Source organism: Oncorhynchus nerka, linkage group LG12 (assembly GCF_034236695.1).
Source record: "Oncorhynchus nerka isolate Pitt River linkage group LG12, Oner_Uvic_2.0, whole genome shotgun sequence".
NCBI lineage: Eukaryota > Metazoa > Chordata > Actinopteri > Salmoniformes > Salmonidae > Oncorhynchus > Oncorhynchus nerka.
Window position 1 is genome coordinate 39807700 of NC_088407.1, and position 19139 is coordinate 39826838.

Here is a 19139-nt window from a genome sequence, read left to right on the forward strand (position 1 = left end):
CTTGATTTGAGTCCACCTGTGGCCAATTCAATTGTTTAGACATTTTAGACAGACATTTTAGGCAGAAACACGCCTGTCTATAAAAGGTCCCACAGTTGACGGTGCATGTCAGAGCAGAAAGGAACTATCCGTATATCTCTGAGATAGAATTGGGGAATGGTATTAAACCATTTCTGGAGTGTTGGAAGTTTCCAAGAGAACGGTGGTCTCCATCATTGGGAAATTAAAAATATATATAACTACCCAGACTCTGCCTAGAACTGGTTGTCCGAACAAACTGAGCAACCGGGCAAGAAGGACCTTGGTCAGGACCTGACAGAGCTACAGAGTTTATTGGCTGAGATGAGAGCACAGCACTGAACCAATCTGGGCTTATGGGAGAGTGGCAAGATGGAAACCACTCATGAGAAAAAGGCATATGGCAGCACGCCTGGAGTTTGAAAAAAGACACGTGAAAGACTATGAGAGAATAAGGCAAAAGATTATGTGGTCTGATGAGAAAAAAATTTAACTATTTGGCATGAATGCAAAGTGCTATGGCTTGAGAAAACCAGGCACAGTTCATCACCCATCTAACGCCCTCACTAATGTGAAGCATGGTGGTGGCAGCTTCATGCTATGGGGATGCTTCAGTGTCAGGGATGGGTGAATTATTATGGGGATGGGTGAAAGATGGGTGTGTAGATAGGTGGAAAAAAAACATATTTGACCTCACTATGGTAGGGGGCACTATTTTCACCTGTGGATGAAAAGCGTGCCCAAACTAAACTGCCTGTCACTCATGCCCAGAAGCTAGGATGTGCATATAATTGGTAGATTTGGATAGAAAACACTCTACAGTTTCTAAAACTGTTAAAATAATGTCTGTGAGTATAACAGAACTGATATGTCAGGCGAACACCTGAAAAAAATCCATCCAGGAAGTGGGATATTTTTATGTTTGTAGTTTTCCATTGACTGCCTATAGAGTACCCCATGACTTAGGACTCAAATTACACTTCCTATGGCTTCCACCAGATGTCAACAGTCTTTAGAAATTGTTTCAGGCTTGTATTCTGAAAAATTAGGGAGTAAGACCACTCTGAGTAAGTGGACAGTGGAAAGTCCCCAGACCTGTTTGCTGAGCCTGACCGAGAGCACGCCTTTCTTGTTTTTCTTTCATATTGACGAAGCTATTGTCCGGTTGAAATATTATCGATCATTATGACTAAAAACAACCTGAGGATTGATTATAAATATCGTTTAACATGTTTCTACGAACTTTATGGATACTATTTGGATTTTTCGTCTGCCTGTTGTGACTGCCTTTGAGCCATTGGATTACTGAACAAAACGCGCCAACAAAACAGAGGATTTTAGATATAAAGAGGGACTTTACCGAACAAAACGAACATTTATTGTGAAACTGGGAGTTTCTTGTGAGTGCAACCATATGAAGATCATTGTGAGTGCAACCATATGAAGATCATCAAAGGTAAGTGATTAATTGTATTGCTATTTCTGACTTTTGTAACTCCAATACTTGGCTGGTAACTGTTTGTAATGTTTTGTGTGCTGGGCGCTGTCCTCAGATAATCGCATGGTATGCTTTCGCTGTAACGCCTTTTTAGTATCCTGAGGGGGAAAAGGCTTTGTCCTCAGATCCTCAAAAGGTTCTACAGCTGCAACATCGAGAGCATGGTTGCCTGTTACGGCAACTGCTCGGCCTCCGACCGCAAGGCGTTACAGAAGGTAGTGCGTATGGCTCAGTACATCACTGGGGCTAAGATGCCTGCCGTTCAGGACCGCTACATCAGGCAGTGTCAGAGGAAGGCCCTAAAAAAAGACCCCAGCCACCCCAGTCATAGACTGTTCTCTCTACTACCGCATGCCAAGCAGTGCTAGAGTGCCAAGTCTAGGACAAAAAGGCTCCTCAACAGTTTTTACCCCCAAGCCATAAGACTCCTTAACAGGTAATCAAATGGCTACCTGGACTATTTGCATTGTGTGCCCCCCCAACCCATATTTTACGCTGCTGCTACTCTCTGTTGATCATATATGCATAGTCACTTTAACTATACATTCATGTACATACTACCTCAATTAGCCCAACCAACCAGTGCCCCCGCACATTGGCTAACCGGGCTATCTGCATTGTGTCCCGCCACCTACCACCCGCCAGCCCCTCTTTTACGCTACTGCTACTCTCTGTTTATCATATATGCATAGTCACTTTAACCATATCTACATCTACATACTACTTCAATCAGCCTGACTAACTGGTGCCTGTATATAGCTTCGCTAGTATACAGCCACGCTACTGTTATTTTTCACTGTCTTTTTTTGATGTTGTTTTTATTTCTTTACTTACCTATTGTTCACCTAATACTTTTGTTGTTTGTTGAAATTGCACTGTTGGTTAGAGCCTGTAAGTAAGCATTTCACTGTAAGGTCTACACCTGCTGTATTCGGCACACGTGACAAATAAACTTTGATTTGAACGGTGGTAATTAGGGGGATGTACAGTGCGTGGGCCTTTCTGTTCTTTCCATGTGTTTGATACCATTCCATTCACTCTATTCCAGCCATTATTATGAACTATCCTCCCCTCACTAGGCTCCTATGGGGTACTGTATATGTTCACAGAGCCCTGGTCTGAAATAACAAGCAAAATTCTGCTATAATAAATCACAATATAAAGTATAGGGCCCAAGCAACAGGTTTAACCTATATTTATTTATCAAAAGGCCATGAAGAACATGGTTCTATTAGAGTCCATCTAATTGCAAAAACGTATGTGCAACAACTCATCCTCTCTCCATTGAGCGTTGGTCGAGTGACAGAAAGTCCTGGGTTAACCTGAAGAGGACCTTATGAACACCCGTTAACTTTCTGGCACTGTATGGAAGTGGAACCAGGCAAAGATAAAAACAAGGCATACCATGTCGCTTTGTGTAAACATTAGTAGCAAGACAAGAATAGAGAAACAGTGTTGTGTATGTTGGATAACTGCTTACCTTCACTGAGTGGGTCCAGTGTGTGGATCATAAGCTGAAAGATGCTGTTTCTCATCAGGCTGTTGTGCAGGGAGGCTGAGCTGCCACCTCTCTGGAGCCGTGGCCTAGCCTGCAAAAGGAGGTCAACGCTGTCAAACAAACAATGGCACCATTACACAATCCTTTCAAGTCCTTGGCTGTTCCCCTAAGGAAATACCTGAAGGACAAAGGCTTGTGGCACCTGGTCACACGACTGGACAGTATTCCAGGTGTGACAAAACTAGGACATGCCTTGTTGATAGTGTTGTTAAGAAGGCAGAACAGAGCTTTATTATAGACAGACTTCTTCCCATTTTAGCTGCTGTTGCATCAACATGTTTTGACTATGACAGTTTACAATCCAGGGTTACTCCAAGCAGTTTAGTCACCTCAATTTGCTCAATTTCCACATGATTTATTACTAGATTTAGTTGAGGTTCAGGGTTTAGTGAATGATTTGTCCCAAATACAATGCTTTTAATTAAAGAAATACTTAGGACTAACTTATTTATTGCCACCCATTCTAAAACTGGCTGCAGCCCCTTTTTAAGTATTGCAGTGATTTCACTCACTGTATTAGCTGACATGTACAGTGTTGAGTAATCCGCATACATAGACACACAGGATTTACTTCGAGCCAGTGACATGTCATTAGTAAAGATTGAAAAGTGTAAGGGGTCTAGACAGCTGCACTGGGGAATTCCTGATTCTACCTTGATTGTGTTGGAGAGGCTTCTTCCATTGAAGAATACCCTCTGTGTTCTGTTAGACAGGTAACTCTTTATCCACAATATAGACAGGTAACTCTTTATCCACAATATAGACAGGTAACTCTTTATCCACAATATAGCAGGGGGTGTAAATCCATGACACATATGTTTTGCCATCAGCAGACTATGATCGATAATGTCAAAAGCCATACTGAAGTCTAACAAAACAGCTCCCACAATCTTTTTATAATCCATTTCTCTCAGCCAATTTCTCCCAGACTCTCAGCCAAACCTCAGCCAGTCATTTGTGTTAAATATCCTTCCCTATAAGCATGCATAAAGACTGTCAATTTGTTTAATGTAAAATAGCATTGTATCTGGTCAAACAACATTTTATCCAAAAGCTTACAAAGGGTTGGTAACAGGCTGAATTGGTTTGCTATTTGAGCCAGTAAAGGGGGCTTTGCTATTCTTGAGTAGCGGAATTACTTTTGCTTCCCTTTAGGTCTGAGGGCACACAATTTACGTACAGTTGAAGTCAGAAGTTTACATACACTTAGGTTGGAGTCATTAAAAGTCATTTTTCAACCACCACAAATTTCTTGTTCACAAACTATAGTTTTGGCAAGTCGGTTAGGATATCTACTTTGTGAATTACACAATAAATTTTTCCAACAATTGTTTACAGACAGATTATTTCACTTATAATTCATTGTATCACAAATCTAGTGGGTCAGAAGTTTACATACAAGTTTACATACACAAGTTGACTGTGCCTTTAAACAGCTTGGAAAATTCCTAAATATTATGTCATGGCTTTAGTAGCTTGTGATAGGCTAATTGGCATCATTTGAGTTAATTGGAGGTGCACCTGTGGATGTATTTCAAGGCCTACCTTCAAACTCAGTGCCACTTTGCTTTAAATCATGGGAAAATCAAAAGTAATAAGCCTTGACCCCAGAAAAAATTTGTAGACCTCCACAAGTCACCTCCAGCGACACTTCTACCAGGCCAGAGCGATGTTCGGCTACTGAGGTAGAAGAGAAAGAAAATGAAGGTGGCCGTGGATTCCCCAGTAGCTTGTGTAAGTCTGCTACTTGTTTGCTAAGAGTAGCCACTTTGCCCCTGTAGTCCTCTGCAAGCAAACAGTTGCTATATTGAAAGTATGGGAGGTCCACATTGCCCCAGAATAAAGTAAAATAAGCACAGCTCCTGTAGCGTTGAATACATTTGTTAGCGTCCTCCGTTTGAGGCTACAGGCTAGCTAGGCTAGCTAAGACAGCTGGGCTTCCTTGTCTCTCTACTTGACAGGGAATTCTCAACTTTCCTGAGAGAGAATTACACGGCTATTAAAACTGTCAGGACAGGGTAAGCCTACACCAAACACACAATTAATGTGAATGTTTGTAAAATTCCAATGTGAAAAATGGATTGTAACTGTGGCTAGAAAAACACATTTCGTCAACAAGTCTTCATGGGATTTCTGTTAATGCAACTCCATACAGCCAATGGCAATGTCCGCTTTAGGTACAATATATTGTCAGGAGCCGCTTGTGTATTTGACAGCTCTAACGCAGTTCCACCTCCAACACAGCAATCAAAGCCCTTTCTGACAGGTCTACTGTGCCCAATAGCATAATCTTTAATGAGATTCTGTTGCATATGATTTACCGTTCATCCTTTGCATGAATGCCACAAGCTTTCATGCTAAATGTAAGCTTAATTCAATAGTAGCTAATGCTGAAACAGGCACAAGGCCAGGGGTATCAGACAGAATGCACCACTCCATAGGTTAAAGCAACCGATTACAGCTAAAGTGGTCATGATATCATGATATCGCCAAAATAGCCCAAATAGCCTTGCCAAGGTTACTCTGGTGGTTTGAGCTGAACTTGAGATATGTGGGATATCGGCCACCATCATAGGCGTCAGCTGTTTTGAGTGTGCCCGCTTTGGCTGGCCTGTGGTGATGCTTCGGCCCAATCTGGAGGTGTCAGCTGCTAATTCTCAAGGCCATATGGTTGTGTGCGGGTTGGGACGCACAAGACTGTCTGCGCTGTTTGTGAAAGGCCATAAGTATGCAGCTTAGTGGAATCCGCTGAGAATTGTTCTTTTGCTGTTCAAAACAGTTTGGGGGCCTTTTTGGACAAAATGTAAAGTAAATATTTCATTGTTGCCTATATTGGTTATGAATGACTTTTAGCAAAACACTCTCTGATCAAAAACGTTGTTTTAGCATTTTGGATATATTAACTGGTCTTCAAGTGTTTGAAACTGTAGGCATCATTGTATAATAACTCACAGTAGCACTAGTGATGTACTGAGAGTAATATTTGAATTGCAAAGACAGACCCGAGTGGAGCAGCGGTCTAAGGCACTGCATCTCGGTGCTAAAGGCGTCACTACAGTCCCTGGTTTGAATCTAGGCTGTGTCACATCTGGCCGTGATTGGGAGTCCTATTGGCCAGCGCACAATTGTCCCAGTGTTGTCTGGGTTTGGCCGAGGTAGGCCGTCATTGTAAATAAGAATTTGTTCTTAACTGACTTGCCTAGTTAAATAAAGGTTCAATAAAAAAGTTTTAAGACAGAGATACTACAGGCAGGTTGGACCCATAAAACAGAGAACGCATGGTTCTTGAGTACAGTATGGAAGGAGAGAAAGAAGTTAGACTAGCCATATAGACACAGACATAAACATAGACAAACCAGACAGGACCTACCGACAGCTTGCTCTCATCCTCTGGTGCCCCGGGACTCACAGCCTTCACATCGAAGAAAAGAGAGAGGAAGAAAGAAAAAGAGCACATAGATGTGAAGCATGCCTTACAATCCAGAGACAGGCAGATGAAGACAGTAGAGAGACATTAGTGTCATAGTGATGATGATTTGACGAGAATGGATTCAAGAGACTGACACCACTGCAGTGCTGTGTCTACTGTATATCCGTCATTATATAGCTGACCAAGATAGGCTCCTGATTAAAAAACGTGTTTCTCAGCAGACTCTTGAGATTTATCAGCCACATGGAAAACCACTCAAGCTAAGGGCAAATCCATGGGGAAAAAAGGGGTTATAGTAATGGCGGACATGCATGAAGATGGCCGCTCCCATGTACTTACCATGGTTGCCTCATTTTCTAAGTTTGCCGAATTATACATTGCTCTCCGTTCTGCTTTTTTTGTATCAGCATTGTTTAGCATACATGATCCCACTTCTAGCTCCAAGACGACAGCAATAAAAAAAAATGAAAAGGTATTAAAATCGATAGTTACATATCGCAATATTATTTTGGCCGATATTATATCGATACTTTGACTCCAAGTATCTATCTGTAAAAAATGCTAAGTAGAGTTAGCTAGCGCTAGTCGCTGTACCTGCTCCAAAACTCTGGTATTTTTCATTCCATAGCTAGTTCTACATCTTTGTTTTAAATAGTGAGCCAACATGTTGTCATCACTTTTATTTCCAAGACTTATCAAAACGAACTTCTCAAGCATCTCTGCAGCAGACAACAACAATTTGAAAAAAATAAAAAGTGGATTGGGCTGATTTATTAAAATCGATACCATGAGCAAAATGTTTGGAACATGAAATTGCAATAAAATTGCCGTATTGAACCGCAATACATATAGAATCGTGAAAATTGTGAGAATCGCAATACATATCATATCAGTAACTAAGAATTGTGATAAAAATCATATCGTGAGGTCCCTGTTAATTCCCAGTCATATCTGAATTCCTCCATCCTTATGCACCTTCAGTACTTCACCATTGAGCCTGATTAGTGCCATACAGCAATGCACAACTTGGCTGCCATAATTTGGTGAGTAAACCCATAACAGACTCTCGGGTTTCTAGATTCCAATCCTCTACTAGGTTAAGTTAAGCCTAGAATTCTCTAATACAAGCTATTAAAATAGAACCGACCTTTGACATGACCAGGGGATGTACGATGGCTCCAAAAGAACTGGGACAGTGACCATTTTGGCTCTGTACTCTCGCACTTTGGACATTAAATGATATAATGACTATGAAGTTAAAATGCAGACTGTCAGCTTTAATTTGGAGGGTATTTTCATCCATATCTGGTGAACCATTTAGAAATTACATAACTTCTTGTACATAGTTCCCCATTTTAGGGGACCAAAAGTATTGATACAAATTCAGATATACAGTGCATTCAGAAAGTATTAAGACCCCCTGACTTTTTCCACAAATTGTTATATTACAGCCTTATTCTAAAATGAATTAAATAGTTTGTTTCCTCATCAAATCTACACACAATACCGTATAATGACAAAGCAAAAACAGGTTTTTAGAAATGTTAGCAAATTACTTTAAAAAAAATACAGAAATATTACATTTACATAAGTATTCAGACCCTTTACTCAGTACTTTGTTGAAGCACCATCGGCAGCGATTACAGCCTTGAGTCTTCTTGGGTATGACGCTACAAGCTTGACACACCTGTATTTGGGGAGTTTCTCCCATTCTTCTCTGCAGATCCTCTCAAGCTCTGTCAGGTTGGGTGGGGAGCGTCGCTATACAGCTATTTTCAGATTTCTCCAGAGATGTTCGAGCTTTTTTGGTCCTCCAATAATCAGTATCGGCGTTGAAAAATCATACCTCGACCTCTAGTCCAGAGTAGTCCAGAGTAGTGATGCTAGTCGGGCGGGCGGATTCGGGCAGCGAACGGTTGAAAAGCATTCATTTGGTTTTGCTAGTGTTTAAGAGCAGTTGGAGGCCACAGAAGGAGTGTTGTATGGCATTGAAGCTCATTTGGAGGTTAGTTAACATAGTGTACAATGAAGGGCCAGATGTATACAGAATGGTGTCGTCTGCATAGAGGTGGATCAGGGAATCACCAGAAGCAAGAGCGACATCGATGATATATACAGAGAAAAGAGTCAGCCCGAGAATTCAACCCTGTGGTACCCCCATAGAGACCGCCAGAGGTCCGGACAACAGGCCAGATTGTGTATGGATTGTGTATGTGTGCCATTCCGAGGGTGAATGGGAAAGACAAAAGATTTAAGTGCCTTTGAACAGGGTATGGTAGTAGGTGCCAGGCACACCGGTTTGTTTCAAGAACTGCAACGCTGCTGTGGTTTTCACACTCAACAATTTCCTGTGTGTATCAAGAATGGTCTACCACCCAAAGGACATTCAGACAACTTGACACAACTGTGGGAAGCATTGGAGTTAACATGGGCCAGCATACCTGTGGAACACTTTCGACACCTTGTAGAGTCCATGCCTAACAAATTGAGGCTGTTCTGAGGGCAATATTAGTGTTCTTAATGTTTTATACAATCAGTGTAAACTCAACTCGTATTACAACCCGGATCAGTCCACCAACAAAGTTTGTTTTAATCAAAGTAAGCACCCTGACAGTAGCCTAAGCACCCTCCTCATATCTTCTATCCTTTGCCTAGACCTGGACCTATACACAAACATGCAAAAAAAAATAGGGAGTGAACGATTTACACAAATGTTTAAGCTACTTTTTTTACCACAAGGATACAGGCTACAATTTGTTCCGCGGGACGGTTACGCTAACATAGGCTAATGCGTTTAGCATGAGGTTGTAAGTAAAAATAACATTTCCCAGGACATAGACATATCTGATATTGGCAGGAAGCTTAAATTCTTGTTAATCTAACTGCACTGTCCAATTTACAGTAGCTATTACAGTGAAATACCATGCTATTGTTTGAGGAGAGTGGACAATTTTGAACATGAAAAGTTGTTAATAAACAAATTAGGCACATTTGGGCAGTCTTGATACAACATTTTGAACAGAAATGCAATGGTTCGTTGGATCAGTCTAAAACGTTGCACAATACACTGCAAATCTAAATTGCACCTGTGCTGGAATAATACATTATGGCCTTTCTCTTGCATTTCAAATATGATGGTATAAAATAAAAATACAACAGAACAGTTGTTTTTTTCTTTGTATTATCTTTAATCAGATCTATTGTGTTATATTCTCCTACACTCCTTTCACATTTCAACAGACTTCAAAGTGTTTCCCTTCTAATAGTACCAATAATAATGCATATCCTTGCTTCAGGGCCTGAGCTACAGGCAGTTAGATTTGGGTATGTCATTTTAGGCGAAAATTGAAAAAATTATCCTTAGAAATGTGCCTGTGGGATGATTTCAGGCAAATTAATGGAATAGTTTCTTATCCATTTATTTTCACCTATTTATTAATCCACGGAGACTGTGATTGGCCATTGAATATCAACAAGTAAGATACAGACTAGACGCATTACCCAACTCATTCAGAAAATGAATGAGTTGGGTAAAATGTACAGTACCAGTCAAATGTTTGGACACACCTACTCATTCAAGGATTTTTATTTATTTTTACATCAAAACTATGAAATAATTATTCCAAGTAACAGGCATCTCAACATCAACTGTTTAGAGGAGACTGCGTGAATCAGGCCTTCATGGTCGGATTGCTAAAAAGAAACCACGACTAACGGAGAAGAAGAAGAGACTTGCTTGCGCGAAGAAACACGAACAAAGGACAGTAGACAGGTGGAAAACTGTCCTTTGGTCTGATGACTCCAAATTAGAGATTTCTGGTTCCAAACACCATGTTTTTGTCAGACGTAGAGTAGGTAAACGAACGATCTCCACATGTGTGGTTCCCACCGTGAAGCAGGGAGGAGGAGGTGTGATGGTGTGGGGGTGCTTTGCTGGTGACACTGTCAGTGATTTATTTAGAATTCAAGGCACACTTAACCTGCACAGCATTCTGCAGCAATTCACCATCCCATCTGGTTTGCGCTTAGTGGGACTTTCCTTTGTTTTTCAACAGCACAATGACCCAACACACCTACAGGTAAGGGCTATTTGACCAAGGAGAGTGATGGAGTGCTGCATCAGATGACCTGGCCTTCACAATCACCTGACCTCAACCCAATTGAGATGGTTTGGGATGAGTTGAACCGCAAGAGTGAAGGAAAAGCAGCCAACATGTGCTCAGCATATGTGGGAACTCCTTCAAGACTGTTGGAAAAGCATTGCAGGTGAAGTTGGTTGAGAGAATGCCAAGAGCGTGCAAAGCTGTCATCAAGGCAAATGTGGCTACTTTTTATATTTTGAATGTTTTTTTGGTTACTACATGATTCCATATGTGTTATCATAGTTTGTCTTCACTACTATTCTACAACGTAGAAAATAGTAAAAATAAAGAAAAATCATTGAATGAGTAACTTTTGACCGGTACTGTATATAAATTGCATTTGGAAAATATTCAGACACCTTGATTTTTTCCACATGTTGTTACGTTTCATGAGCTGAAATAAAAGATCCCTGAAATGTTCCATATGCCCAAAAAGTTTATTTCTCTAAAATGATGTGCACATATTTGTTTACATCCCTGTTAATGAGCATTTCTCCACCTGACAGGTGTGTCAAATCAAGAAGCTGATTGAACAGCATGATCATTACACCTAATTTTAGGCGTATATAGATTGGAACATACACGGACAACACACACTGCACATATTGTGCTGGGGAAAAGGCCACTCTAAAATAGTTCTGTCTGTAATAAAGCCCTTTTGTGGAGAAAAACTCATTCTGATTGGATGGGTCTGGCTCCAAAGTGGGTGGGCCTATGCCCTCCAAGACCCAACCATGGCTGCGTCCCTGTCCAGTCATATGAAATCCATAGATTAGGGTCTAATGAATTTATTTAAATTGACTGATGTCCTTATATGAACTGTAACTTAAATTGTTGCATGTTGCGTTTATATTTTTTTTCAGCATAGTTTGGGTAAAATGTGTATATTTATGTTGTATATACAAGGTGCATTTGTAAATGAAACCTACAGTTGAAGTCGGAAGTTTACATACACTTAGGTTGGAGTCATTAAAACTCATTTTTCAACCACTCCACAAATTTCTTGTTAATTAACAAACTATAGTTTTGGCAAATCGGTTAGGACATCTACTTTGTGCACGACACAAGTCATTTTTCCAACAATTGTTTACAGACAAATTATTTCACTTATAATTCACTGTATCACAATTCCACTGGGTCAGAAGTTTACATACACTAAATTGACTGTGCCTTTAAACAGCTTGGAAAATTCCAGAAAATTATGTCATGGCTTTAGAAGCTTCTGATAGGCTAATTGACATCATTTGAGTCAATTGGAGGTGCACCTGTGGATGTATTTCAAGGCCTACCTTCAAACTCAGTGCCTCATTGCTTGACATCATGGGAAAATCTAAAGAAATCAGCCAAGACCTCAAAGACCGTGATCCGCTTGTTTAGTATGGCTGGAATCGAGGGAGTAGAAGTGTGTAGGGCTCATGCGAGGATCGAATGAGCATCCCCATCACAGGGTTCCAACACCCAAACATTTTATCTAACAAAAGGACCTAGAGCTCCCTTTTAGTCCAGATTTGTCAGGACTGAACTGCTAAAACCTTCCTTAGTCATTCCATATCTGTTGAATAATCCCTGATTTAGAATAAATCCACTTAAATTCTCTGTACCTTTGTTAAAGGAAACCCAGAGAGGCAGATGGAACAGGAAAATATGCCAGATAATACTGCTTTGCTCATTAAGCCAGTGTTAAATATCATGACTAATAATCACATAGGGAGATTAGCATGTCCTCTGGAGTCACTGTGCGTGCTAATCCCGACAGCTCTGGTCCCAGTTCTTATGTAATGTCACATCAGGATCATTCCTGGAAACGGATTATGGATTATTATGTGTAAAACTGACCTCCTGTTCCTCCTGTGCAACTTCTGCTATCCATTAAAAGTCCTAAAAGTAGAAGAATCGTAGTAATCTGAATTTCACATCCACTCATTCAAATATGAGGGGATTAGCTCGTGGGACAGCAGTAGCCTAGAGGTTAGGGAGGAGGACTTCCGTTTGCTGGTTCAAGCACGGGGCCGTGCGACACAAGATTGGAACTGAACTGACAGCTGGAAGGCTGCTGGTTTCTGATACCATGTATAGGGTTCTGTGTTTTGGGCAATTAAATGAGGGCACTGTGTATTTACAGCATTATCCCGCTAGTGTCTCCAATCAATTAATCAATCAATGTCGGTTTGTGTAGTATTTGTAGATTCGTGATTCTACACCTCACTTTGCTTACGCTGATCCTCTCCAACAACCTCAATCTCTGGTCATCGGAAATTGTAAAAATGAGTAAATTAGGGGCAGTTAAAAGGGAAAGTCAGTGAAACCAACCATGGAAGTACAAAGAAAAGAATAGATAGGCTAATTCAAGATCAGAATATCGCTTGAAAAATAAAGTGTCAATACCCTGCTGGGGTGCTTGTTGCAGGTAACAATACAGTATATGCTGTAAAACTATTACAATACCTTAGACTAAAAAATAAACTGTGCAATAGACCGCCATCTGAAGTCAAGAAATAAAACAAATGAAAAAGCATCTCCATAATTACAGACGAATCCAATGACACAAATGGCCAATAGCCTATGTTCTTATTTTGTGTCTTCCAAAAAAGAGCTGGGTGAAGAAGTAAAAGTTGTTCTGGATGTTATAAAGTGTATTTACAGTCAGTTAATATTCAACAGTGTTGGAAAGTACAGCACAGAACAGTTAATCGTAAAAGTGTGCATACACTTAATCAGGTTATTGATAAACTCAACACATATTACAACCCGGATCAGTGCAAAAGAAAGTTTGTTTCAATCAACCAGCTCCCTAATTTAAGGCAATAAGGATTTTTGATCGCCAACAAGTGATCATTTTGAAAGTAAGCACCCTCCAGTTATATTCTATTCCTGGCCTGGTTTCAACAAAGAATGTTACAGAGAAATGGACCAATACACACAGCATGGAAACCAAAATGTGGATTGAACGATTTATGCAACTGTAGGTAATTTTTTTGTCACTTCAGTGCCTTACAAAAGTATTCATCCCTCTTGGCGAGTTTCCTATTTTGTTGCATTACAACCTGTAATTTAAATATATTTTTATTTGGATTTCATGTAACGGACATACACAAGATAGTCCAAATTGGTGAAGTGAAAAAAAAATACTTGTATAAAAAAAATGGAAAAGTGGTGCGTGCGTATTCACTCCCTTTGCTATGAAGCCCCTAAATATGATCTGATGCAACCTTCAGAAGTCACATAATTAGTTAAATCAAGTCTACCTGTGTGCAATCGAAGTGTCACATGATCTGTCACATGATCTCAGTATACAGTGCCTTGCGAAAGTATTCGGCCCCGTTGAACTTTGCGACCTTTTGCCACATTTCAGGCTTCAAACATAAAGATATAAAACTGTATTTTTTTGTGAAGAATCAACAACAAGTGGGACACAATCATGAAGTGGAATGACATTTATTGGATATTTCAAACTTTTTTAACAAATCAAAAACTGAAAAATTGGGCGTGCAAAATTATTCAGGCCCCTTTACTTTCAGTGCAGCAAACTCTCTCCAGAAGTTCAGTGAGGATACAGTTTTATATCTTTATGTTTGAAGCCTGAAATGTGGCAAAAGGTCGCAAAGTTCAAGGGGGCCGAATACTTTCGCAAGGCACTGTATATACACCTGTCCTGAAATGCCCCAGGGACTGCACCACCAAGCAAGCGGCACCATGAAGACCAAGGAGCTCTCCAAACAGGACAGGGACAAAGTTGTGGAGAAGTACAGATCAGGGTTGGGTTATAAAAAAAGAAACTTGAATATTCCATGGAGCACCATTAAATCCATTATTAAAAAATGGAAAGAAGGGCCTCCCGAGTGGCACAGTGTGCCACTAGAGATTCTGGGTTCGACTCCAGGCTGGCTGTCACAGCCGGCCGTGACCGGGAGGCCCATGGGGCTGCGCACAATTGGCCCAGCGTCGTCCGGGTTTGGCCGGCACTAGCGACTCTTGTGGCGGGCCGGGCGCAGTGCACGCTGACACGGTCGCCATGTGTACAGTGTTGCCTCCGACACATTAGTGCGGCTGGCTTCAGGGTTGGATGGGCATTGTGTCAAGAAGCAGTGCGGCTGAGTTGAGTTGTGTTTCAGAGGATGCATAAGAACTATCTAGATGCGCTGCATCTGCATTTTTTATTTTATTTAACCCTTATTTTGACAGCGAGTCAACGCTGAGACCAAGGTCTATTTTCCAGATGAGCCCTGTTTAGCACACCTATACATATCAAAATAAAATATACACATTAAACTACACACGTAGGCATGAAGCTGTTGAGCAGCAAGACTGAGCTGTTTTTCGCCTCTGCCACAAGGCTTCTTAGATTTGCCTTGAGAAGATAATAATAATGATCTTCAAGGAAAGGCACAACAAGTCAAAAAGCTACCCACTTGCTAATTAGTAGCCCCTTCAATTTTCTAAAAAGCACAACTAATTACAGGAGATGCCACATCATTGATTTCCCACAAGGCAATGCTCCACATGCCCACAGAACTAATCCAAATTGCTCTCCCTCCAATCAGGCAGCTCTTGTTGATTGGAGGCCAGATAAATAACACTGTGTCATTTTCACAAATGCATGCTTCAAGCAAATACATTTATTGATCAGTATGAACTGTATTAGTATATTAGTTCACAGGCAATAAATTGGTTGATGTTGCTGTTTTTATGGATGATTCTGCTGCAAAACCTACTTGCACCTAAGGGATAATAACACTTTATACAACTATTACTATTACTACTGGGCAGTGGTGTAAAATACTTTAAAGTACTAATTAAGTAATTTTGGAGAGTCTAATATTAAGCGAACCATATGTCACCATGTTCTTGTTTTTTAAATTCATGGATAGCCAGGGGCACAATCCAACATTCAGATACAATTTACAAACGAAGCATGTGTGTTTTAATGAGTCCGCCAGATCAGAGGCCGTAGGGATGACCAGGGATGTTCTGTTGATAAGTGTGTAGCTATTTCATTTACTTTGATACTTAAATACATTTTAAATATTCTAGACATACTTTTAGACATTTACTCAACTAGAATTTTACTGGGTGACTTTTACTTTTATCTGAGTCATTTTCTATTAAGGTATCTTTGCTTTTATGTATGACAATTGGATACTTTTCCCACCACTGCTACTGGACATTTCCATCTAAAAGGACCCATGAGCACCAACATATGAAGTTCATATGAGCATGTCAAATTGGGTGTCAAATAAAAGCTAACAGTCTATATCTTTTTTTAAATGAAGGCATACACAGTGGCAAGAAAAAGTATGTGAACCCTTTGGAATTACCTGGATTTCTGCATAAATTGGTCATCAAATGATATTTGATCGTCATCTAAGTCACAATAGACAAACACGGTGTGCTTAAACTAAGAACACACAAATGATTGTATTTTCTTGTCTATACTGAATACATAATTTAAACATCCACAGTGTAGGTTGGAAAAAGTATGTGAGCACCTAGGCTAATTACTTCTCCAAAAGCTAATTGGAGTCAGGAGTCAGCTAACCTGAGTCCAATCAATTAGATGAGATTAAAGATGTTGGTTAGAGCTGCCTAGCCCTAATTAAAACACTCACAAAATTGGAGTTTGCTATTCACAAGAAGCATTGCCTGATATAAACCATTCCTTGAACAAAAGAGATCTCGTAGGACCTAAGATAAAGCATTTTTACTTGCATAAAGTTGGAAAGGGTTACAAAAGTATCTCTAAAAGCCTTGATGTTCATCAGTCCACGGTAAGACAAATTGTCTATAAATGGAGAAAGTTCATCACTGTTACTACTATCCTTAGGGTTTGGCCGTAAGGGAAAGATCACTGCAAGACCACAGCGCAGAATGTTCAATGAGTTTAAGAAGAATCCTAGAGTGTCTGCTAAAGACTTAGAGAAATATCTGGAACATGTTCACATCTCTGTTGATGAGTCTACAATACGTAAAACACTAAACAGGAATGGTGTTCATGGGAGGACACCACAGAAGAAGCCACTGCTGTCTAAAAAAACATTGCTGCATGTCTGAAGTTTGCAAAAGTGCAACTGGATTTTCACTACTGGCAAAATATTCTATGGAAGGATAAAACTACTGTTGAGTTGTTTGCAAGGAACACACAACACTATGTGTGGAGAAAAAAAGGCACAGCACACCAACATCAAAAACTTATCCCAACTATAAAGTATGGTGGAGGGAGCATCATGGTTTGGGGCTGCCTCAGGACCTGGACAACTTGCTATCATTGTGGGAAAACGAAATCCCAAGTTAATCAATACATTTTGCTGGAGAATGTAAGGATATCTGTCTACCAATTGAAGCTCAACCGAAGTTGAGTGATGCAACAGGACAATGACCCAAAACACAGAAGTAAATCAACAACAGAAGAAAGTCCGCCTTCTGGAGTGGCCCTGTCAGAGTCCTGACTTCAACCCAATTGCGATGCTGTGGCATGACCTCAAGAGAGCGGTTCACACCAGACATCCCAAGAATATTGCTGAACTGAAACAGTTTTGTAAAGAGGAATGGTCCAAAAATCTTCCTGCACAGGTCTGATCCGCAACTACAGAAAATGGGTCAACCAGTTATTAAATCCAAGAGTTCACATACTTTTCCACCCTGCACTGTGATTGTTTACACGGCGTGTTCAATAGGCATGTATAATTGTTTATGTTATTAGTTTAAACAGACTGTGTTTGTCTGTTGTGACTTAGATGAGAATCAGATCAAAATTTATGACCAATTTATGCAGAAATCCAGGTAATTCCAAAGGGTTCGCATAATTTTTCTTGCCACTGTATGTGTGTATGCTTTATATATATATATATATCACTGCTCAAAAAAATAAAGGGAACACTTAAACAACACAATGTAACTCCAAGTCAATCACACTTCTGTGAAATCAAACTGTCCACTTAGAAGGAAACACTGCTAGACAATAAATGTCACATGCTGTTGTGCAACTGGAATAGACAACAGGTGGAAATTATAGGCAATTAGCAAGACACCCCCAATCAAGGAGTGGTTCTGCAGGTGGTGACCACAGACCACTTCTCAGTTCCTATGCTTCCTGGCTGATGTTTTGGTCACTTTTGAATGCTGGCGGTGCTTTCCCTCTAGTGGTAGCATGAGACGGAGTCTGCAACCCACACAAGTGGCTCAGGTATTGCAGCTCATCCAGGATGACACATCAATGCGAGCTGTGGCAAGAACGTTTGCTGTGTCTGTCCAGAGCATGGAGGCGCTACCAGGAGAAAGGCCAGTACATCAGGAGACGTGGAGGAGGTCGTAGGAGGGCAACAACCCAGCAGCAGGACCGCTACCTCCACCTTTGTGCAAGGAGGAGCAGGAGGAGCACTGCCAGAGCCCTGCAAAATTACCTCCAGCAGGCCACAAATGTGCATATGTCTGCTCAAACGGTCAGAAACAGACTCCATGAGGGTGGTATGAGGGCCCGACGTCCACAGGTGGGGGTTGTGCTTACAGCCCAACACCGTACAGGACGTATGGCATTTGCCAGAGAACACCAAGATTGGCAAATTCGCCACTGGCGCCCTGTGCTCTTCACAGATGAAAGCAGGTTCACACTGAGCACATGTGACAGACGTGACAGAGTCTGGAGACGCCGTGGAGAACGTTCTGCTGCCTGCAACATTCTGCTGCCTCCAGCATGACCGGTTTGGCGGTGGGTCAGTCATGGTGTGGGGTGGCATTTCTTTGGGGGGCCGCACAGCCCTCCATGTGCTTGCCAGAGGTAGCCTGACTGCCATTAGGTACCGAGATGAGATCCTCAGACCCCTTGTGAGACCATATGCTGGTGCGGTTGGCCCTGGGTTCCTCCTAATGCAAGACAATGCTAGACCTCATGTGGCTGGAGTGTGTCAGCAGTTCCTGCAAGAGGAAGGCATTGATGCTATGGACTGGCCCGCCCGTTCCCCAGACCTGAATCCAATTGAGCACATCCACCAACGCCACGTTGCACCACAGACTGTCCAGGAGTTGGCGGATGCTTTAGTCCAGGTCTGGGAGGAGATCCCTCAGGAGACCATCCGCCACCTTATCAGGAGCATGCCCAGGCCTTGTAGGGAGGTCATACAGGCACGTGGAGGCCACACACTACTGAGCCTCATTTTGACTTGTTTTAAGGATATTCCATCAAAGTTGGATCAGCCTGTAGTGTGGTTTTCCACTTTAATTTTGAGTTGACTCCAAATCCAGACCTCCATGGGTTGATACATTTGATTTCCATTGATAATTTTTGTGTGATTTTGTTGTCAGCACATACAACTATGTAAAGAAAAAAGTATTTAATAAGAATATTTCATTCATTCAGATGTAGGATATGTTATTTTAGTGTTCCCTTTATTTTTTTGAGCAGTGTATATATATATATATATGGCTTTGATATCTGGTCAAAACAGATGGAAAAAGGGGTCTTACCAGCAAAAGTCTTAAAAGGTTATAGAAATACATCAA

The 19139-nt window shown here is 41.0% G+C and overlaps 1 protein-coding gene across 1 annotated transcript in view; it reads right to left on the reverse strand.

Annotated features, from left to right (window-relative positions):
- The window catches only part of LOC115138223 (sodium/potassium/calcium exchanger 2-like), a 166780-nt gene that overhangs the window by 83831 nt on the left and 63810 nt on the right, over window positions 1–19139 (reverse strand). Inside the window, exons 3-4 of the mRNA XM_029674840.2 lie at window positions 6445–6486; window positions 2997–3105 (exon numbers count right to left, since the gene is read on the reverse strand). Coding sequence (XP_029530700.1) covers window positions 2997–3105; window positions 6445–6486 — 151 coding nt within the window. The remainder of the gene's footprint in view (window positions 1–2996; window positions 3106–6444; window positions 6487–19139) is intronic.